The sequence below is a fragment of the Schistocerca piceifrons genome, chromosome 3 (genome assembly GCF_021461385.2).
Source record: "Schistocerca piceifrons isolate TAMUIC-IGC-003096 chromosome 3, iqSchPice1.1, whole genome shotgun sequence".
In the NCBI taxonomy this organism is placed as follows: Eukaryota; Metazoa; Arthropoda; class Insecta; order Orthoptera; family Acrididae; genus Schistocerca; species Schistocerca piceifrons.
Window position 1 is genome coordinate 366,246,141 of NC_060140.1, and position 24,483 is coordinate 366,270,623.

Below are 24,483 nucleotides of genomic sequence, written 5' to 3' on the forward strand. Positions count from 1 at the left end.
TGCAGGAGACGAACGACACAGGGGAAGTGGTCGCTCGAATAGGTGTCAGAAAGGACATACCACTCGAACCGACGGGCAAGAGTGGCAGAACAGATCGAGAGGTCCAAGTGGGAGTAGGTATGAGTAGAGTCCGAAAGGAAAGTCGGGGCGTCGGTATTGAGGCATACAAGATTGAGATGGTTGAAGACATCCGCCAAGAGTGAGCCTCTTGGACAGGACGCAGGAGAGCCCCAAAGGGGATGATGGGCATTGAAGTCGCCAAACAATAAAAACGGCGGGGGAAGCTGAACGATCAGGTGCATCATGTCAGCCCGACTAACAGCAGATGATGGTGGAGTGTAGATGGTACAAACTGAAAAAGTAAAAGCAGAAAGAGTAATGCGGACAGCTATTGCTTGGAGTGGGGTGGTCAGTGGGATGGGATGGTAATAAACATCGTCCCGAACGAGCAACATGACCCCACCATGAGCTGGGATACTGTCCACAGGGGTGAGGTCATACCGCTCCGAGGTATAGTGGGTAAAGGCAATACGGTCAGCCGGGCGCAACTTGGTTTCCTGGAGACCAAGGACGAGCGGACAGTGCAGGCGGAGGAGCAGTTGTAATTCCTCCCGATTAGATCGAATACCTCGTATGTTCCAATACAACGCCATCGCTAGTCAAAAGGTTGGGGGAAGAGCTGGTCACCTCGACAGCCGCGGAGGGCCAGGTTGCGAGGGAACTACGCTACAACCGACGGGAGGCAGATCCAGTTCCATCGACTCGTCGCCAGCTGCGGCCGGTGTCCCTGCTTGTGTAGGATGGGCCGCATCATTTGCCGACGAAAGGCCGGCGGAGCGCCTGGCAGCAGAGCATCCCGGCGAAACTGAGGACGGCCGGGAGCAGCGACTCACGGATGGAGCGTCAGACGAAATGCGCCGGGGTGGAGAGGGGGATAGAGACTTCTTCTTGGAGGCCTTCTTGGAAGGCCGAGGAGGCACAGGGATGGTGGGCTGGACCCGAAGAAGGTCCTCACGCGCGGGGTCCGTTTTGGAACGCCGGACCTCGGAAGCTGGGGTCCGGAACGTTTCCCCGATGGACGCCTGAGAAGAGGATCGCTTCTCAGGTGGCGTGGGGGGAGGAGGAGGAGGAGGAGGAAGGGTGGCCCCTGGGGCAGAGGGGGTGGGGGCCACGGGGGAGGAGGATTTGGAAGGGAGGGATTTGGGAGGCGGAGGCAAAGCCCCCCGATGAGCGGAGGTGGCGGAGGGGGGACAGGATAGGGGTGAGGATACCGCGGAAGGAGTGGACACAACTGAGGCAAACGAGGTGGTCAATGGCACGGGATGGAGGCAGTCGTACTTCTTCCGGGCCTCAGAATAAGAGAGCCGATCCAAAGTTTTGATTTCTTGTATCTTCTTCTCCTTCTGATATGCAGGGCAGTCTGAGGATCTAGGCGAGTGGACGCCAGGACAATTAATGCACCGAGGTGGTGGGGTGCATGTATGTTCCTCACGAAGAGGACGTCCACAATCGCCACAAAGGGGCTCAGCCTCACACCGTGATGAGATGTGCCCAAAGCGCAAACACCTAAAACAGCGCATAGGAGGCGGGACATAAGGTCGCACGTCACACCGGTAGCACATCACCTTTACCTTCTGCGGGAGAACGTCCACCTCGAAGGCGAGGATAAAGGCCCCGGTGTCGATGCGACGGTCTTTGGGGCCGCGCTGGACTCGCCGGACGAAATGCACGCCTCGGCGCTCCAGGTTGGCCCTCAGCTCCTCATCAGATTGTAGCAGGAGGTCACAATGAAAAATAACCCCCTGCGTCCTATTTAGTGCCAGATGTGGGACAATGGATACTGGGATGTCCCCTAGGCGGTCGCACGCCTGGAGCGCCGCCGACTGTGTGGCGGAGGTGGTCTTGATAAGGACGGACCCTGAACGCATCTTGCTGAGAGCCTCGATTTCCCCGAAGACGTCCTCAATGTGCTGAACAAAGAACATGGGCTTGGAGGTGGCGAACATCCCCCCATCGGTTCGAGAGCAGACCAAATAGCGGGGGAAGTACTTCGCCCCAAGCCGGTGGGCCTGTCCTTCCTCCCATGGAGTGGCCAAGGGGGAAAGGGCAGGAGAACCAGAACTAGAAACGGTACCTTTTCTTTTGAAAGACTCGGCCGCAGAGCGATCTGATACATGTTGACGTTTCATCTGCGAAACGTCCGCCCCGATACCACCCACTCCGACCAGGGGCTCTCCCCACGGGCGCCGCCCAGCCGCAGCAAGGGCCACCTGGCAGGATGACCATTGCCGGGAGTCCTGATGCCCCAAGGAGACGGGCATCTACTCCTTGGCCGACGTGGGGAGGGTGCAGCTCAGGTATTGGCAGTACGATCCCTGTGTTGTCAGGGGGCTACAACCTAGAGGGTACATGACGACCCCACCACAACGAGCTGGCTACCGTGCTGGATTTCTGGTGCCATGGAAAGTCCATCATGATCGCTGGTGCAGATGGAGATGCACTATGGGCGTAACTTGGACAACCCATCAGGCGTTTAGGCCCAATTTGAGGAATAGTGGGTATGGTTACAACGCCGGTGCAATGCTGAGTGCCAAGGTCTTAGTGCACTTAGGACCAGTGGTACACCATGTAAGGTGTCCTTCCCCAAAAGGCTCGTACTTCTGTAGAATTTTGAAAAATGGAGGTCAAACCCCAAGGGGGACCATTACATGGAAGGCCGAAACGGTTGAAACTCCTTTTAGTCGCCTCTTACGACAGGCAGGAATACCTCGGGCCTATTCTTACCCCGGACCCGCAGGGGTAAGGGGAGGGTGGGGGGGACGGCACCACCGGCAGGTAATGAGGGAGAGGGCTCTTCTTTGGCCAGGGAGGGGAAACAGCTCCTAAGGAGAGGTCATGGGAACCGCAGGGGAGGGGGAGAAAAGAGAAGAGAACAGGGCTGAGGTAAGAAAGAGGTACGGGCAGGGGAAAATAATGTAAAACAAGCAAAAGTTGAAGAAAGTGACACAGGATGGAGTATCTCATATTTTTTATGAGCCTCAGCATAAGACAGGCGATCCAGGGACTTCTACTCTTGTATCTTCTTTTAGGTCTTGTTAGCTGGGTAATCTGGCAAGCAAGGGAAGTGGCAGTCATGGCAACTGACACACACACACACACACACACACACACACACACAGGAGGCGGAACACAAGGGCTTCCCTCATGGAGTGGGTGTCCACAGTCACCACACAGAGGGTCCACCGTGCAGCGAGAAGGCATACCCCCAAAACCCAAGCACCGAAGGCACCTCACAGATGGTGGGAAATAAGGCTTCACGTCACATCTGTAGCACACAACCTTGAGACCTTGAGAGGATATTGCCCTTGAAAGCCAGAATGAAGGCATTGGTATCAGTGTGGTTGTCTTTGCGATCCTTCTACACATGTCGAACAAAATGAACACCATATCATTCCAGATAAGCCCACAGTTCCTCATCAGTTTGCATGATGAGGTCCTTGTGAAATATTACTCCCTGGACCACATTCAGGGCTTGGTGAGGGGTAATATACACTGGGACATTGCCAATATAATAATAAGTACGAAGAGCTGCAGATTGTGCAGCAAAAGAAGCTTTGTTTAACTGGGAGCCCAACCACACCTTACTCAGAGACTCCACTTCACCAAACTTGTCCTCGATATTCTCCACAAAAACCAATGGTTTTGTTGCAGTGAATGTGTCACTATGAGTCTTAGTACAGATAAGGTACAGGGGAAAGTGTTTCATTCCAACACGGTGAGCCTGGCCCTCCTCCCAGGATGTAGCCATGGAACAGGAGGCTACTAGGTCATATGAACCATTCAATGATCATTCACCATTTGTTTAGACAGCTGTTCGAGAATGGCCCGATTTTTGTAGCTTGATACACTTCATGCACCTAGTATCCATCCTGATATCACCCTCTCCAATTAGGGCTCTACCCATGGGTACCATACAGTCACAGCGAGGGCCACCCGGCACAGCGACTGTTGCCGGGAGTTCCGATGCTCCTCAGGTATCAGTAGTGTGATCCCTGTCTCATCAGGGAGCTGAGCCAGATGGGTACATAGAAGCTCCACCACATGGGCTGGCTACAGGTGCTGGTGACCTAGTAGGTGGAGGGGAGCTATGGCGGGGAAGGAAGAGGGGGGAGAGGAATCCACACCATAGACACAAGGGAGTTTTCCCCAAATGGCTCGCACTAAAAACAGAAAATTTAGAAGTGGAGATCAAACCTCAAGTGGGTAACTAAACACAAAAAAGGATAAAAGAGAACAGGCAGGACGAACAAAATTCCAAGTAATACAGGGAACCAGGCAGATAACCAAGTCGACATAAATCAGAACACCAAGAGAGAGGAAGGATAGGACAGCGGGGGAAGAGCAAGGATAGGGATGGAGGGGCAGTGTCAAGGAAATGGAGACAAGGAAGGAAAAATGGGCTGCAATAACTCGGGGCCCATGTATGCCACACATGAACTCACGAAAAGAGCAATGAGCTCCCTGAAGGGAACAAGAGAAGTGAAGGTTTACTCAAAACTCACAGGGGAAGACGAGAAGGTGTCACTCAAAACTCACAAACAATGACAAATTCCTGCAAGGTTTAGTCTGGGGGAAAAGGAAGCAACCACCATGCCACTATTCTCAAACTTGTCACACTTGGGCAACTATAGCAACTAATGTACGCAACCCTCAACATTGGAATCATACTCGTTCTGTTTCTAACCTCCATGACCAGTACTCAGGAAAAAGAAGGTTGCTTTTGGTTTATAGATCTGGACTGAGCATTATGTTTGTGCAAGTACGTGGCATGGGAGCATTTTTTTGTGGACCAGGCAAAACCTTCAATTTTATGAGAGAGACTGCTCGGACTGAGCATTATGTTTGTGCAAGTACGTGGCATGGGAGCATTTTTTTTGTGGACCAGGCAAAACCTTCCATTTTATGAGAGAGACTGCTCATCACTGCAGCCCTTCTGTGGCCCATCTCTGAATGCCAAGAGATATTTTGGTGTGGTAGGGATGGTAACTATCACACTGGAGGTACTGTTAGTGACTTGTGGGTTTGATGTAGTTATTTCTGAGGAACAGGTGGGGTAGATTTCCATGAGACAGCTTGTTAAGCCAAAGAGTTAACAGTGAATACAAAACTAGTGCAATGTACCCACCACTAAATATTGCATTTCGATTTGATGCGACTACAGGCAGAAACACACCAGTTCTTTATTTGTGGCTCACAAACTGCCTCTCAGCAAAATGATACAACACAAAGGAGACAAGGAAACCACTACTTAATGCTTTTATTGCTCTGAGTAAGTCAGGAGTGTTAAGTTTCAATGACATTTGTATACTCCTATAGTCTTAGATAATAATTCTGACTCTCAAATTAATCCACAAATTATCCGTCACTGATTTATTTCCAGCAGTGCAACTAAAGCCTACACATTATCCTGGCCGACACAAGGGTGACCTGTTTGAGAAAGAGCTGCTAACCATCTACATAAACCACTGATAGCCTTTACTCATCATGACAAGCTTCTGTACATTGACACAGTCACTCTGATGAGGCAATTATACCGAAAGGAAGTGGACACACTCAGGATGTATACATTTAAACAGCTACTACAAAAAGACCATATTTACGCAATTTTAAGTCATCAGCTCCTCACAAGGGAACATCCCCATCGCACCCCCCTCAGATTTAGTTATAAGTTGGCACAGTGGATAGGCCTTGATAAACTGAACACAGATCAATTGAGAAAACAGGAAGAAGTTGTGTGGAACTGTGAAAAAATAAGCAAAATATACAAACTGAGTAGTCCATGGGCCACATAGGCAACATCATGCACAATGTGAGCTCAGGAGCGCCGTGGTCCCGTGGTAGCGTGAGCAGCTGCAGAACGAGAGGTCCTTGGTTCAAGTCTTCCCTGGAGTGAAAATTTTACTTTATTTATTTTTGCATAGTTATTATCTGTCCGTTCGTTCATTGACATCTCTGTTCACTGTAATAAGTTTAGTGTCTGCGTTTTGCGACCGCATCGCAAAACCGTGCGATTAGTAGACAAAAGGACGTGCCTCTCCAATGGGAACCGAAAACATTTGTTCGCAAGGTCATAGGTCAACCGATTCCTCCACAGGAAAACACATCTGATATATTCTATACGACACTGGTGACGGCATGTGCACCACATGACAGGAATATGTTGTCGACCCACCTAACTTGTACACTTGGCGATTCTTCTACCTTGCCCGATTTAGGTTTTCTTGTTGATGTGATAATCACTCCCAAAAAAGTGATGAAAACATGAGAGTTTGTCACATAAACTGAAAATAAAAAATAAAAATTTTCACTCAATGGAAGATTTGAACCAAGGACCTTTCGTTCCGCAGCTGCTCTCGTTACCACGAGACCATGGCGCTCCTGCGATCCTATTGTCCTTGATGTTGCATATGTTCCCATGAACCACTCAGTTTGTATATTTTGCTTATTTTTCACAGTTCCACACAACTTCTTCCTGTTTTCTCAATTGATCTGTGTTCAGTTTTTCAAGGCCTATCCACTGTGCCAACTTATAACTAAATCTGAGGGGGGTGCGATGGGGAGGTTCCCTTGTAAGAAACATGTCTTCTCATAACTGGGAGGGGGACACCATTTCTTACAAGATATTGTGTTTACCCAATTAATGCATCATAAATTACAGAAATATTATTTCTGTTCAAGACTGTCTGAAGACAGCACTGACAGCATGATGGCTCAAACTAATATTTATTTAACTCCACAATCAAATTTATGCACAACACTAATAGTCCAGTTACCAGCACCAGACTTTTTTTAACATGCCTTTTCTTTTAGTAACACAACACTGTCACTAACAATGTTCATGTTAATAAGAGAGAATTTTGTTACCTGAGGAGTAAATAGATTTAAGAATAAACAGTCTTCACTGCCAGTGACACTTCCTATTTTGAGACTCCACTGTAAACATTGTTCACCATCTTCAATGGTATCTTTCACTCCGGTCCAAGATTCTGGCAGCTGTGGATCCTGTTCACAAAATATATATGATTAATACCAATGAAGACAAACAAAATAATCAATTAATTTGCAAGATTAAGAAATACTAAATAATTTAAGCGTTTTCTAAGTTATTAGTGGGCTTTTGTGTGTTCTGCTAGGTTATTATTTCCCTTTTACGCACAATTTTTATACAGTGGAGGGTGGGGGAGGATGAAGAATAAGGAGATGTCTTCACCGTGTTGTTTATGCATTCAAATAGCAGCAAATGTAATTACAAGGTTCAGTTCAGTTTGTTTTGGTTTGGGGCACAAAAACAACTAGTGTTATATGTGCCCATGTCAAAACTGTATAACACGAAGACAGAAAGGAGTTAGAAAATGACTATACATTAGTCCCAACTGATGTAAGAGAAGACAGCTAAAAACATGAACGAGGAGAAAGGGCTAAAAAATACACCATACAGAAACAGAGGTCCAAAATTAAATGGCCTTCACCATATTGCTTTGGCAGATAAAAAGCAAAACGTGGTCGACAGCCTGCATGTCATTTGCTAAGATGGCCTACAACTCTGAAGGAAAACCTAGGCAGAAACGCAAACAGTTAAAAGATGGGCATTCCCTCAGGAATTGGCAGACAGTTAAAACTTGGGTGCAATGTGTATGAAGTGGTGGGGTAGCACCATTTAGCAAACGATGATGGCTAAAAAGGCAGTGCCCAATATGCAGACTAGTTAAAATGACCTCCCGGTGGAAGGGCCAAAAGGAGGTCATCCTTGCTGCTGGGAGAGGTTTAATAAGCCAGAGCTTCTTACCATGAAGGAAGGACCATTGACAATGCCAAAGGGACACCACCTCCTGACAGACGGCAACACAGAGATCATCGGAGGAAATATAGGTACTCGTGGGCTGAGGTACGAGGACTACAGCCTTGGCAGCAGTGTCAGCAGCCTCGTTTCCTGGCAGACCAACATGACCAGGAACCAACATAAACAGCACAGTGGCTCCGTCAAGAGTGATCAAGTGGCAGTTTTCCCAGACCCGTTGCAATAAGGGATGGGCAGTGTACGGCGCACAGAAGCTTTGAAGGGTGCTGAGAGTGTCTGAGCAGATGACACAATTGAAAAGTCTGTGTCACTGGATGTACTCCGTGGCCTGATACAGGGCGAAGAGCCAGGTTGCGAATACTGAGCGGTGTACTGAAAGCCGATATCGAAAGACACAGGTGCCAATGATGAAGGTACACCTGACCCAATGGTCAGTCCGAGAAAAGAACAGAACAGAGCAGGAAGGGTGAGCAGTGGAAGAGGGAATATTGATGGCATATGAAACTAGGGGCTGGGACCACCAAATCAAAAAGGAGGGATCCCAGTATCAACCAGAAGACTTCTGCCAGGACTAATGCAAAACGCACCGGTGGCTGAACGGATACCACGAGGGTGAACCTGGTCCAAAAGAAGCAATGTGTAGGGTGCAGCTGATCCATAAAACTGACAGCATTAGTCAAGGCAGGACAGAACCAACACCTGGTGAGGGTGGAGAAATGTCAAATGAGCTGCACCCCAACAGATGTGGCAACGAAGCAAAGGACACCAAATTTATGAAAACGGCCAACCTTCAGATGAGTGCCAGCCCCGACTCTAAATAACCAGTGGGATAGGAACTGGTAAATAAAAATTGGGAGACACCACTCATGGAGTGTAAGGATGATGTGATGGTGCCAAGCTGTATCATAGGCCGTAGGAAGAGTGAAGAAAACTGTGACAAGATGGTGACACTGAGCTAGGCCTGCCAAGCTGCAATTTCCACCTGAAGCAGAGACCGACCTTCCCGAAAGCTGTACTGGCAAGGAAATAAAAGGTTCCAAAGTTCAAGGACCCAACTGAGCCGACAAGCCACCATCTGTTTCAATAACTTAAAGGAACATTAGTCAGGCTGGTGGGCAGGTAACCATCAAGGGATGACAGATCCTTGGCAGGCTTTAAGGACAGAAACTGCAATCCTGTTTCTCCACTGACAGGGGAATATGCCTTTGAGCCAAATAAACACCTGGAAGAAATATTGGTGTTGGAGGACTGAGGTGTTGAAGCAATTGGTTATGGATGGAATCAGGGCAAAGAGCTGAATCATGGGAAGAAGAGAGTACCAGAAGCTCCCATTCAGTGAAAGGTTCATTATAGGATTCCACCTGCCACCTGACAAGGGTAAAACTAAAACGGACAGCTTCAGCCCACTGTTTCTGGAGGAAAAAGATAACTGGAATGGAGACTAACGCAGATGCCATCTCAAAATGGGTCGTAAGGCGTTCTGCGATAAATGATGGATCTGTACAAAGGCCACCTCAAATGGCAAGGCCTGGAATGGATGACTGCAGCCGACAACCTTAGGGGGTGCAGAGTGTAGCCCACAACCCTGATGAAGCGACAGAAGAACCTTGAGAGGAGAAAGTGTTCCCAACACACCTGTTGCTCTGTTTGATTAAGTTATGGGCTGTGACACAAATATGTTTAAAGGTAATGAGACCAGCAGAGGATGGGTACCACTTAAGACGTTGCAAGGCATGACAACGATCATGGATAGCAGTGGCAATAGCCATGCTCCATCACAGAACTGGCCAATGGTGAACGAGACCAGCAAGCAGGAAATGGCAACCCTGGCCACACGGATTATCGTAATGGACAGATCACGGATGACTTCGTCAACGCAACCTGATGAAGGTGGAAATATGACCTGGGAGGTCTACAGAGGCCAATAAGTGTGATGGAAATCCCAGCAGGATAACCTGGTCTTTAGGAGGTGGCAAGGGAATGAGAGAATAAACAGAAAGTGGTCACCATCACAGAGGTCAACATTTGATGACTGACGTAAGGAAGGAAGAGGGGAGGGGAGGAGAGTGAAAGATCAATGGCAGAGAAAGTGCCATATGTAATACTAAATGAGTAAGGAAACCATCATTAAAAAGGTTGTGGTCCGCAAAAAACTGGTCAACGAGGAGCCCCCAACTAGATGAAGAAGCACTGTCCCACAAGGGGTGATGGGCTTTAAAATTCCCAAGGAGGAGGAAGGGAGGGGGGAGTCACTGAAGGATGGCAGTTAGGGCAGCACATGTAGACAGCCTCTCAGGAGGGAGACAGAGATGGAAAACTGTGACAACAGAGTCCAAGTGGAGCAAAACGGCAACTGCTTCCAATGTGATATAAAGTGGGATCCACGTACTATCAATATCTGTATGGACCAATGTACAGACACCACCAGAAGAGCTCACAAGCTTGACAGTCCTGACAGAAAGCACAAAACCCATGAAGAGACGGTGATTGAGCATCAGTAAAATGAGATTCTTTGAGGACAACACAAGCTGCCGAGTAAAAGGCAATAAGGAACTGCAACTCTGGTACTAGTTATTGCAGTTCCATTGAATGACCAAGGAGCTGGTATCCAAATGAGTGCAAATGGATTGGATCCAATCACACTGCCTGGTCACCATGCTTCACCAATGACGATGGGGTGACAGCCATAAAAAAATGTGAGACTCACGTTGCAAGGGGGGAGACGGTTGGTTGGTTGGTTGGTTTAAAAGAGGGGTGAAGGGACCAAACTACGAGGTCATCGGTCCCTTGTTTCTAATAAAACAATGCCACAAGTGTGAGAATAAAACAGATAAGACATATAATACAAAATGGAAAGAAAGGAAAAACCACAAGAACAGAGGAAAGGCAACGAACCCTAAAAGGAACAAAAGGGGACAAAAAAACAACAGAGACGCTAGAAACAGAAGAGAGTAAAACAAGAAAGCAGATTACAGTGGCTGGCCAACCACGAGAATAAAAAGGAGAAGCCAGAAACTCTGCAAGACATTAAAACTTCCACCCTAAAAGCACTAGGGGAAGGACACAGAGGGACACAGGACACACACTAAAACCTACATAGAAGTATAAAACTCACTCTCACAGATAAAACGTAAAACTAAAGCTGCTGCTGAGACATTGTCACCCAACACTGAAGGTAGGCAGCTGGGAAAGTTAAAAGTCCGCCAAAGAGTGGCTAAAAGTGGGCAGTCCAGCAAGCAGTGGATGACTGTCATTTGAGAGTCACAGTGACACAGAGGTGGGTCCTCGCGACAGAGTAGGTGACCATGCGTTAGCCATGTAGGGCCAACGCGGAGCCGGCAAATGACAACTGATTCCCTGCGTGAGGACCACATGGAAGACTTCCACACATTCATTGTCTCCTTAATGATACGCAGCTTCTTGTGTGTAATGTTATGCCATTCCATCTCCCAAAGCCTGAAAACTCAGCAGCATAAGACAGAACACAGATCAGCTTCGGAGATGCCCATCTCCAGAAGCAGTTTCCGCATCGCCTATTTGGCCAGCCTGTCGGCAAGTTCGTTGCCTGGGATTCCGACATGTCCAGGAGTCCACACAAACACCACTGAAAGGCGGGACCATTCCAGGGCATACATGGACTCCTGGAAGGATGCTACCAGAGGATGGCGAAGGTAGCACTGGTCGATAACTTGTAAGCTGCTCAATGCATCAGTACACAGCAGAAATGACATGCCAGGGCATGAGTGGATGTGATCAAGAGCATGAGATGCGGCCGCCAGTTCTGCAGTGAAACACTGCAGCCATTTGGCAAAGAGTGCTGTTCAATATGTCCTCTATGAACATATGCAAAGCCTATGAGACTATCAGCCATCGAGCCGTCGGTGTAAAACACTGCAGAGCCCCAGAACACATCAAGAGGAAGTGAGAGCAGCGAGCCGCAAGGTTAACAGAGTCCTTAGGGCCACGTGAAAGGCCCAGACAAAGCTGCGGCCGAAGTGTACACCATGGAGGCATACGTGATCAGACTGCAAGTAGAGGTGGTAAAGGGAAGGACTCCAGTTTGGAGAGATGGGCCACCCGCGAACAGCAATCATTAGCCCTGATCTGGGCCGCCGACGCAGGAGAGGGACTGCTGCAGGCAGGAAAAGGAGACGGAAATTTGGATGATCAAGAGAACTACAAATGTGTGCAACATAACTGGTGAGCATGTGTGCATGTCTGATCTGCAATGGAGGGACCCCAGCCTCCACCAGTACACTGGTCACCGGAGTGGTGCTAAAAGCTCCTGTCACTAGTCGAACCCCGCACTGGTGCGCATGGTTGAGTAAACAAAACACTGAGGGTGCTGCCGAACCATAAAACACTCCCATAGTCAGTTCGGGATTGGACAAGGGCTCTGTAAGGATGCAGCAGCGTAGAGTGATCTGCACTCCAATTGGTGTTGCTCAGGCAACGGAGGGCATTGAGGTGCTGCCAGCACTTCTGATTAAGCTGACGAAGATGAGGAAGCCAAGTCAATAGAGCGTCAAAAACCAGTCCTAAGAATCGTTATGTCTCCACTACTGTGAGTGGATCATCATGTAGGTAAAGTTCTGGGTGCAGATGAACAGTACAATGCCGACAGAAGTGTACGACACATGACTTTGTGGCTGAAATCTGGAAACAATGGGCTAGAGCCCTTGATAGCGCCTTGTGGATGGCTCCCTGTAGGCGACACTCAGCAACACCAGTACTGGAGCAGCAATATGAAATGCAGAAGTCGTCTACATACAGAGAAGGTGCGACAGAGGGCCTGACAGCTGCTACTAGACTGTTAATGGCCACTAAAAACAGAGAGACATTCAATAGAGAGCCCTGCGAGGCTCCATTCCCCTGGATATGAATGGAACTATGGGAGGCACCAATTTGGACATGGAAAGTATGGAGCGACAGGAAGTTTTGGATAAAAATTGGGAGTGGGCCCCGGCGACCCCACTCATACAATGTGGCAAGGATACAATTTCGTCAGGTCGTGTTGTATGCTTTACGTAAGTCAAGAAAGACGGCAACCACGTGTTGTCATCTGGAAAAGACTATTTGGACAGCAGACTTGAGTGACCCTGGCGGAAGCCACCTTGACATGGAGCCAGTAGGCCACGTGACTCCAGGACCCAACCCAACCACCGACATATCATACATTCCAGCAGCTTACAAAGAATATTGGTGAGGCTGATGGGCCAATAGCTATCCACATCAAGCGGGTTTTTACCGGGTTTGAGGACCGGAGCGATGGTGCTCTCCTGCCATTGTGATGGAAAGACGTCATCCATCAGATCTGGTTGTAAATGATGAGGAGATGTCGCTTGTAGTCAATTGAGTGATGTTTAATCATCAGGCTGTAGATCCGATCAGGCCCACGAGCTGTGTCGGGGCAATGTGCAAGGGCACTGAGGAGCTCCTATTCTATAAATGGGGCGTTATAGGATTCACTGTGGTGTGTAACAGATGAGAGGACTTTCCTTCCAGTCGCCGTTTGAGAGTGCAGAAGGCTGGGGGGTAACTCTCCGACACAGAAGCTCAAGCAAAGTGCTCGGCAATCGCATTTGCATTGGTAGATAACATTTCATTTATGGTAACACCAGGAACACCTGTTGGGCTCTGATACTCGAAAAGATGTTTGATCTTTGCCCAGACTTTGGAACGTGAAGTGTGGCACCCAATGGCGGAGATGTATCTCTCCCAACACTCCTGCTTCCATCGTTTGATAAGTTGGCAATCACGGGTACGGAGACGTTTAAAGGCTCCAGGGAAGGGTGCCTCTCATGCCGCTGTAGAGCTCGCCAACACTCCTTAATTGCTTTAGCGACTTCCGGCGACCACCAATGGACTGCCTCATGCCTCGGGCACCCTAAAGAGTAAGAGATCGCGTTTTCTGCCACAGAAACAATTGTTGTAGTCACCGGTTCAACTATCACATCGATGTTACCGTATGGGGGGATTCAATGATGACAGCAAAGGTGAAAGTTTCCCAGTCCGCCTTGTTTAAAGCCCATCTGGGTGGGCATCTGTGGGCCTGATGCTGGGGCAGTGACAGGAAGACGGGGAAATGGTCACTACCATACAGGTCGTCATGTGCTCTCCAGTGGATAGATGGGAGAAGTCCTGGGCTGCAAATGGATAAATCAATGGCTGAGTAACTACCATGAGCCACATTAAAATGCTTGGCGGCCCCAGTATTTAAGAGGCAGAGGCTGAACTGAGACAAGTAAAGTTTCGACATTTTTGTCCCAGCCAGTAAGCACAGCGCCACTCCACAAGGGGTTGTGTGTGCTAAAATCTCCATAAAGTAGGAAAGGTTTAGGGAGTTTATCAGTCAGTGCAGCTAACACATTAAGGGGTTACTGCACCATCTGGAGGAAGATAGACATTGCAGGCAATTATTTCCTGTGTCATCCTTATTCTGACAGAGACAGCTTCAAGAGGGGTTTGAAGGGGCACAGTGTCACTACAGACTGAGTTTAGACATAAATGCAAACTCCACCTAACACTCAATTATAGTCGCTACGGTTCCTTTAATATCCCTTATAGCTGCAGAGGGCTGGGGTCCGCATTGTCAGAAACCAGGTTTCCTGGAGGGCAACACACACAGCAGGTGTAAGGCTTAACAGCTGCCGTAGCAACTCACTTCCACTGGAGGATGATGTCATAGTGAGAGTGGGAAGGCATGGGATATTCAATTAGGTAGTTTACGCCTCAGGGTCACCTGCTGCCACCGATTTATTTGTCTGAGCAGTCTATATCCATTGTGTCTGGCGGTCTGGCAAGATGTAGTTCCTCAGCGGACGCCAAAATCTCCACTCCCCACCCCCACATGCAGAGCTTGTAGGTAGCAGTGGTGTGGGTGCTACCACAATTTCCTTGATCTTAAGGATTTTCTTTTTTGATTTCTCTCACTGATCGTTGGGTTTCCCTGGCTGGGAGAACTTCACTGGCTCAGTCTCTGGGACTGAGGATGAGTGTGAAGCCTTACGACCAGCTGCTTTTGGGCTCTTCAGTCACTGGCGGGTGTCATTTTTCCTCACTAGCAAAAATCTGGGAAGGGAGTGACCCAAGGGACCCCTTACTAGTGAGAGAAGCCAAAGAAGACTTAAGCTTCTCCCTTCTCCGGCATAGAAGTGGGGACTGATGTCCCCGATGGTTGGGCAGCGCGGGGGGGAGGGGGGGGGGGCCTCCCGAAGAAGTAGGTGGTGCAGGAGCAACACGGAGGGAAATGTCCCCCACCATCAAGGGAGCAGGTGTAGTCTTCTGGCTCTGAGAACTGACTGAGGCTGGTGGAGCTGAAGGTGCCAGAGCTGTTGTAGTGGCAGTGTAAGACGATGTCATAAACACAAGGATGCAGGCGTTCAAATTTTCTCTTAGCCTCAGTGTAGGTCAGTTGGTGCAGGGTCTTGTACTCCATGGTTTGTCTTTCTTTCTGGAGAATCCTGCAGTCTGGCAAGCAAGGCGAATGATGCTCTCCGTAGTTGACACAGATGGGAGGCAGGGCACATGGAGTATTGCGATGTGACGGGCGTCCACAATCTCAACATGACGCAGGAAGTACAGCGGGAAGAAGTATGACCAAACTTCAAGCACTTAAAGCACCGCATCGGGGGAGGGATATAGGTCTTTACATCACATCGGTAGACCATCACCTTGACCTTGGACAATGTATCACCGTCTAAGACCAAGACGAAGGCACAGGTGGCAACCTGATTATACCCCAGACCACGATGGATACACCGGACGAAATGCACACCTCGCTGTTCTAAATTGGCGCACACCTTATCAGAATGCAAAAGAAGGTCCCTGTGAAATATGATACCCTGGACCGTATTTAAGCTCTTATGGGGCGTGATGGTTACAGAAACACCCTCCAGCTTGTCACAAGTGAGTGAACTCCCATGACTGTGCAGAGGATGCACAGATCAAGACTGACCCAGATCTCATTTTGGACAAACCCTCCACCTCCCCAAACTTGTCATCCAAATGCTCAACAAAAAAACTAAGGCTTGAACGCTTAGAGACTGCTGGTGTTTCACCATCAGCAAGAGAAGATGGACTACGCTTCATCTGTCCTGATGCCACCCACTCCGACCAGGGGCCCTCCCCACGGGCACCACTCAGCCGCAGCAAAGGCCACCTGGCAGGATGGCCATAGCCGGGACTCCCGATGCCCCAGGGGATGGGCATCTACCCCTTGGCATATGTGGGGAGTTAACGGTGCAGGCATCAGCACAGCAATCCCTGTGTGGTCTGGGGGCTACAACCAACAGGGTACATGGCAGCCCCACCACAACAGACTGGCTACCGTGCTGGAAATCAGGTGCAAAGTAGTTCATGGTCATCTTCGATGCAGATAGCGACACTGCATAGTGTTTGGTGGAAAACGCACCCAGGAAGGTGTCCTCGTCCAAGAGATGGAGAAAGGGTGGGAATTCAATGCGACGACGAGAAAGTGGGCTGAAGATCTCAATGCACAGTGGACACAATGCACCATGTAAGGCGCCCTTCCCCAATTGGCTTGCTCTTTGGGAAAATTTTGAAGAATGGAAGTCAAACCCTACAGGGGACCATCACATAAGGCTGAAACGTGTGAGACTCCTTTTAGTCACCTCAGTTGTGTGACTGGATTCGTGATTTCCTCTTGGAGAGGTCACAGTTCGTAGTGATAAGACGGTATATCAACGATAGAACAGAAATGATATCCGTCATTCTGCGAGGTAGTGTCATAGGTCCTTTGCTGTTCCTGATTTATATAAATGATCTAGGTGATAATCTGAGCAGCCCCCTTAGATAGATTGTAGATGACTCTGTAATTTACCGTCTAGTAAAATCATTAGATGATCAATTCCAATTACAAAATGATCTAGAGAGAATTTCTGTATGGTGCAAAAAGTGGCAATTAGCACAAAGAAAACTGTGAGGTCATCCACATGGGTACCAAAAGAAATCCGATAAATTTTTGGTGTACGATAAATCGCACAAATCTAAGGGTTGCCAATTCGACTAAATACCAAGGAATTACAATTACGAGCAAATTAAACTGGAAAGACCACATAGATAATATTGTGGGGAAGGCGAAACAAGGACTGCACTTTGTTGGCAGAACACTTACAAGATGCGACAAACCCACTAAAGAGACAGCCTACATTACACTTGTCTGTCCTCTGCTGGAATATTGCTGTGCAGTATGGGATCCTTACCAGGTAGGATTGACAGAGGACATTGAAAAAGTGCAAAGAAGGGCAACTTGTTTTGTGTTATTGCGCAACAGGGGTGAGAGTGTCACTGATATGACACGCGAGTTGGGGTAGCAGTCACTGAAACAAAGGCGGTTTTCTATGCAGCGAGATCTATTTATGAAATTTCAATCACCAACTTTCTTTTCTGAATGCATAAATATTTATAGTAGAACAAATAAGCCCTCGGTCATAAATATTAAGTCAAAATTGACCAGGTTTCGACGCTATTATGAGCGTCGTCTTCAGAATTAGACTAACTGTTCTAGAACATATTAGGTATATAATACATTAATAAAATTAACGTTTGTACTGACTGGAAAAAGATGCAGTACTTACAAGTCACATGTTAAAAAAGATCTAAGCCGGAAAGGTGACGTCATGAATAGTTGTAAGTAAGATGGCGAGCCGCTAAGGGCTGCTCGTACTTTAGTGAACAAGGGTTGCAACAGACTGTCACCTTGGAGTAGGTGAGTTCTGGTAGCGGGGATCCAGCCTGAGAGACACTGGGAAAGGGGTCCCGAGAGGGAGCCCCACCAACGGCAAGCACTGAAGAAGGGGGGCACTTCTTCGGACAGGGAGCGGGGGGGCGGGGCGGGGCGGGGCGCCGGGGGGCGGGCGGGGCGCCGGGGGGCGGGGCGGGGCGGGGCGGGGCGGCGGGGGGCGGGGCAGGGCGGGGCGGGGCGCCGGGGGGCGGGGCAGGGCGGGGCGGGGCGCCGGGGGGCGGGGCGGGGCGAGGCGCCGGGGCGGGGCGGGGCGGGGCGAGGCGCCGGGGGGCGGGGCGGGGCGGGGCGAGGCGCCGGGGGGCGGGGCGAGGCGGGGCGGGGCGAGGCGCCGGGGGGCGGGGCGGGGCGGGGCGAGGCGCCGGGGGGCGGGGCGGGGCGGGGCGAGGCGGCGGGGGGGGGGGGGCGGGGCGGGGCGGGGGGGGGCGAGGCGGCGGGGGGCGTGGCGGAGCGAGGCGGCGGGGGGGCGGGGCGGAGCGAGGCGGCGGGGGGCGGGGCGGGGCGGCGGGGGGGGGGGCGCGGGGCGGGGCGAGGCGGCGGGGGGGGCGGGGCGAGGCGGCGGGGGGCGGGGCGAGGCGGCAGGGGGAGGCGGCGGGGGGCGGGGCGAGGCGGCAGGGGGAGGCGCCGGGGGGCGGGGCGAGGCGGCAGGGGGAGGCGCCGGGGGGCGGGTAGGCGCCAGTGGGGGGGGGAGGTGCCGGGGGGGGGGGGCGCCGGGGGGGGGGAGGCGCCGTGGGGTGAGGCGCCGGGGGGGGGGGGGGCAGGCTAGTGCTTTGGGACGGTACCCTGTCACTGGTAGGCTCTGAAGAAGGGGCGTGCTTCTTCGGACAAAGAGGGGGAGTGGGCCCCCAGAGGGACGTGGTTGGAAACCGCAGCAGAGGAACAGAGGACAGGGGGATGGGACTGGGGTACGGAAGGGGTGGGATGACCCTCAGTGTAATCCAGGAATTTATATTCTTGTATCTTCTTTTATTTCTCATAAACTGGGTAATCTGGTTCCAACACGGTGGAACACAGTGGCTCCCCTCATGGATCTGGTGTCCACAGTCATCACAGAGGATCTGTCGTACATCGGAAGACATATGCCCGAAACACAATCACCTCATGAATGGTGGGACGTACTGCTTGACATCACAACCTTGACCTCCCCCGAGTCAAATACCATAATAAAAGCTGGTATCAGTGCGATTAACCTTTCTGCACACCCTGAATGAAATGAATACCCTGTTGTTTTAGGTTGGCCTGCGGTTCCCAATCAGTTTGAAGGATGAGGTCCCTATGAAAAATGACCCCTGGACGATATTCAGAGACTGGTGTGGTGTAATTGACACTGGGACATCACCAAGATGGTCACAAGCATGAAGACCTGCAGATTGGACGGCAGAAGTAGTTTTGATCAACAGGGAATGTTGCAGCACTGTGCACACCTTTTTGTGCTAAAGACAACCTTAATGTGAGGTCATGAATGTCATTTTTCCTCCTGGTACTGTAATTATGAACCTCATAGTTGCTCCAACTGTAGGGGATTTACAACAAACTTCATAAGGGAATAAATATACTGTGAAGCAGTATTCAGAATGCCCAACTCCTTAAACGGATGCCTACAAGATGATCATGGGTGAGCACCACATCTTATTCTCACAGCATCTTTTTGACTCACAGATACTTTCTTTCTTAAATATGAGTTACCCCAGATCATTATTGCATATGACATTACTGAATGAAAATATACAAAATACTCCAACTTACTGATTTGTCTCTCCCCACGATTTGCAATGATTCTAAGCACAAATGTGGCTAAACTAAGTAGTTCCCAAATTTGTTTTTCCCAATTTAAATTCTTCCCAATATGGACCACTAAGAATTTGGAAGTTTCCACTCCATTTATTATTTACTCAGCATGCATTACAGTGTTACACTTATCACTGGTGTAGTACCTCTAGATGTGCAGAACAGAATATGCTGGGTCTTTTTAAAATTGAGGATGAGACCAATCACAGAAAATCGGCCAATGATACTTTTAAGGAACTTGTTTACCATTTCTTCTGTTTCTGTAAGAATGCTTGGACTGATGACAATACTGGTATCATCTGCAAAAGGAACTAATTCTGCTTGTAATATACTCGACAGAAGATCGTTTACACATATGAGGAATAGTAATGGACCTAAGATTGAACCTTGGGGAACCCCATGTACGATTTCTCCCCAGTCTGAATTATGACATTGGACTATATTGCTTGAATTAGTAAGTAAAACTTTCTGCGATGTTTTGATTAGATACAACACTATCCATGAGTTTGCTATACCATCAATCCCATAAAATCTCCATTTATCAATGAGAATACTGTGACTGATACAGTCAAATGCCTTAGACAGATCACAGAAAATACCAACTGGTGCAATTTTATTATTTAATGTTTGCAAAATCTGGTTAGTAAAATGAAAATGGCCTTCGCAGTACAGCCCAAACTGTGATTTGCTAAGGATACTATGGTTGCTAAGGTGAGATACTGTTCTAGAACACATCACATTCTCAAAAATTTTGGAGAAGGTCAGCAGTGAAACAGGTCGGTAATTACTGACAACTGTCATCACCTTTCTTAAAGAGGAGTTGTCAGGGTGCAAATCGTTTATTTCATAACTTAGGGAATTTAGTAATTCATGCTGCAACATATACCTACAGGAGGCATAGTCAGCCTTCATGATCTTTGACGTTCGACTCTTGTTTGTAATTGGGACTTAATATGCACTGTAACATAGTAAACTAATGCCTCTCAGCTTTTGGCATGATCAATGTGTAATATCTGGGGAGGGGGGAGGGGAGGGGGGAGCGTCCCAGCCTCACACCCCCATATGCAAGTGTGCAAATACTGCAGCATGTGCGGCAGCCTGGTCTCCATGTTAAAACACTGTGTTAAAATTGCACCCAGCATCTAGTTAGATCTTGGCAATGTTGACATGCAGTGTTACGTATCTGTTGCTAGGCCACAATTTTAACACAGATTTTTAACATGGGGGCCAGGCTGCTGCATACAGTACAGCATTTGCACTCTTGCATATGGGGGGAGGTGGGGGGGGGGGGGGGTCCTATACCCCCTTGATACTGCACATTGATCTTGCCAAAAGCCAAGAGATGCTAATTTACTAAATTATGTTACATATTAAGTCCCAATTACAAACAAGAGTCAGACTTCAAAAATCATCACGACTTCATGAGTATTTCAACATGTGTAGACTTAGACCTGATGTTCCCAAAACAGAAGAACCTCTATAATAATTAGCAAATATCAGCCCATGATTCGGTCTTCTTGGCATAGTCTAACAATGAAAAGACAAAATACCTTGGTGTCACATTAGGCAGAATGCTGATATACCGTCAACACCTTTCCAAGACAGGTGCAAACACGAATGACGCTGGTGAGGAAACAAGCAAATAGTACATGGGGAGCACATACATCAGTTCTCCATGGAGCATCCCTTGCGCTGGTATACTCTGCTGTAGGATATCACGCAACAGTTTGCTGCACAGTGCCCATGTGAAGAACATATGAATGCAGCTATGAGAACCATTAATGCACAATCAGATCCACACTGACATGCTGGCTACTAATACTATCAAATACCTGTCCCACTCACCTAGGCCAAAAGGTGGCTCTTTACAACCTTTGAGCAAGTTTCTACAAAATGAATCAATTCCTCTTCATGAAGATTTACTCAAACTGCCTTCGAAATACCTCAAATTCAGAAGACCATCATATGAATAATCTCAACTGGATTCCTGAAAGGAAATGTGAGAGGCAGGCTACAAAAATTCAAAACCTCAAACTTATCGACGGTCCAGCTGATAAAGTTTCAGGCTTTCATCATCGTAGGGAGGTTAGGGTACAGTTCAACAGATACCGCACTGGAGGAAGTACCTGCATATACAACATGTTCAAGCGGAGCTTTTGCACGGACAGTATGAGTGATTGTGATGATATTCAGCCCAGGGCCACATTGTAAATAATTAGCCTAATAGATGTTTCAATCGTGTACATGAAGCACCTGATAAGGCTCTCCAATGAAATGAGTCTTCCAGTAATCATGTGTAGCCTGGGCAACTGAATGTTTATATGTTGTATATAGCTGTGTACATGCACTTTTCATTGTAAAAATGTTTACAGTTATAACTGATTAATATGATGATAAAAATACTGAGTGAAATGAAGATTTGAGAGGGAATTCAGAGTAACTGATTAAATTACTCTCAACATTTTCTAAAGTATTTGAAAGATTGATGAAACAACAAATCAAATGCTTACAAAGCCACAAGGTGCAAAATATTAATTAGTATGGCTTTCAAACAAGTACATGTACAGAAACAGTAATAATGGACTACACAAATGAAATAATTAGAAACACAGGGAACAATAATAATGTGTACAAGTTAATTTAGAGCTGTCTAGGGCTTTTGATGCCTTTTTTTTTTTACGGTTTTAGGGCACAAAACTGCTACACTCATTAGTGTCCGGTCTGTGGCTTAGGAAAAGGTAAAAAAACCAAACTGGAAATCAGCAGCAATGGGAGCAAAACTCAGAAAATGGGGAAACTAAAAAACAGAAGGAAAGCTTAGAGAACCACTATATAAGGGGAGGTTGTTTTCCCCAAAAAGAGCTTCAAATGACCAACGTCATCTCACTGACACTGATAAACTTGAGGACGCGATCGGCTGAGCGTGTGTCATCTGCTAAAATGGAAGATATATCAGGCAACAACTGTAGACGGGTGTGTAGCGGAGTAAAATAGGGGCACTGAAGTAAAAGGTGTCTCATTGTCATTGTCCACAGTTAGCAGCTGGGACAAACCAGGGGAGGATCGCCACTTAAAAGATGTCGATAGCTAAAAAGACAGTGCCCTATCCGGAGTCTAGTTAAAATTACTTCCTCCCGACGACAAGTTCGGGAGGAAGAAGTCCAAGCACATGGAAGAGCTTTCACATCTCGCAATTTATTATTGGGAAGTGTAGACCAATGTGCGTGCCATAAAAGAGCAACGCGACGACATAAAACACTCTGTAGGTCGGTGAAGGGAACCATGCGAACAGCAGGCTGAAGAAGAGAGACAGCAGCCTTGGCCGCTATATCGGCCAACTTGTTTCCACAGATACCAATGTATCCCGGGATCCAGAGGAATGCCACAGAGACGCCCCCCAAGAGGAGCAAGTGGAGGCAGTCCTGAATCCGGCAGACCAGAGGGTGGACAGGGTAAGGAACTTGGAGACAGGTGGAGACAGCTGAGCCAATCTGAGCATATAATGTACTGTATCCGCTGATGGCGACAGATATATTGGACAGCCTGGATTACAGCATAAAGCTCCGCAGTAAAAACCGAACACTGGTTGGGAAGCCGAAATCAATGTGGGGTGTTGCCAACAATGTAGGAACTCCCAACACCAAATGATGTTTTTGAGCCGTCAGTGTAAATAAATGTGGCATCCTTCATTTGGGTGCATAGAGCAGCAAATAAATAAGAGAAGGGGTACCATCCTTAGGAAGCTGACAAAGATCACGGAGCAGGCAGGTCCAGGGGCAGAGCTAAGGCGGTGCTGTACCCCCAGTTGTCAAGAAAGTTTTAGGAAAGTGGAAGGAAAAAGAACATAGTAGTTGACAGAAGCAGACTCCTGGCAGTAGTAGAGAAGAAGGGCGGCCTGCAAACCCTAAATCCAAGGAGGCTTCGAAAAAAAGGTCATGGGCCGGATTTGCAGGCATGGAAGACAGATGGCTAGCATAACAACTCAGAAGGACAGCTCGCCGATTGTACAGCGGAGGTTCAGCAGGCTCATCATAAAGGCTTTCCACAGGGCTGGTGTAAAAACCTCCAGACGCTAAACGCAATCCACGGTGCTGGACAGAATCGAGGGGCCGAAGACTAGACAGACGAGCAGAGGCATAAACTATGCTTCCATAGTCCAATTTCAAGCACACTAAGGCGCAATAGAGGTGGAGAAGGACCACTCGGTCCACTCCCCAGGAGGTACCATTCAGAACACGGAGGGTGTTGACAGATCGCAGGCAGTGAGCCCAAAGATATGAAATGTGAGAGGACCAGCACAGTTTTCTGTCAAACATAAGACCCAAGAATTTAGAAATGTCTGCGAATAGAAGGTTGACAGGGCCTAGATGTAGGGAAGGTGGAAGAAACTCCGTACGATGCCAAAATTGACACAAACGATCTTACTGGGAGAAAAGCGGAAGCCGGTTTCTATGCTCCAAGAGAGGAGGCGATCGAGACATCCTTGAAAATGTCGTTCAAGAAGACTGGTCCATTGAGAGCTATAGTAGATCACAAAATCGTCCACAAAGAGGGAGCGCGAGACATCGGGAAGGAGACAACCCATAATTGGATTTATGGCTATAGCAAACAGTACAACACTTAGCACGGAGCCCTGGGGTACCCCGTTTTCTTGGGAGAAAGTACGGGAGACAGTAGTGTTCAGTCACACTTTAAATGTGCGCTCTGCCATAAATTCACAAATAAAAAGGGGCACCGTACGCTCTCTCCAGATCAAAAAATATTGCTACCTTTTGGCGTTTCTTGAGAAAATTGTTCACGATATAAAAAGGAGAGAGAAACAAGATGGTCAACTGCAGAATGATGCTTTCAGAAACCGCATTGCGCAGGTGTTAAAAGGCTTCGGGACTCCAGCCACCTGTCTAAACGGCAATTCACCATACACTCCAAAATCTTACATACACTACTCGTGAAATAAATGGGGCAATAGCTACAGGGGAGATGTTTGTCCTTTCCAGGTTTCAGAACAGCAACGACAATAGCGTCCCGCCATCTTCTGGGAAAATTTGGAGAGCTCGAAATCTCCGCAAACTGT

General features: G+C 48.4%; 1 protein-coding gene across 2 annotated transcripts in view; it reads right to left on the bottom strand.

Annotated features, from left to right (window-relative positions):
* LOC124788043 (venom carboxylesterase-6-like) overlaps positions 1-24,483 on the bottom strand; it is a 147,887-nt gene that overhangs the window by 114,780 nt on the left and 8,624 nt on the right. For both annotated transcript variants that reach the window (XM_047255102.1, XM_047255103.1), the window contains exon 2: positions 6,925-7,062. In XM_047255102.1, coding sequence (XP_047111058.1) covers positions 6,925-7,062 — 138 coding nt within the window. The remainder of the gene's footprint in view (positions 1-6,924; positions 7,063-24,483) is intronic.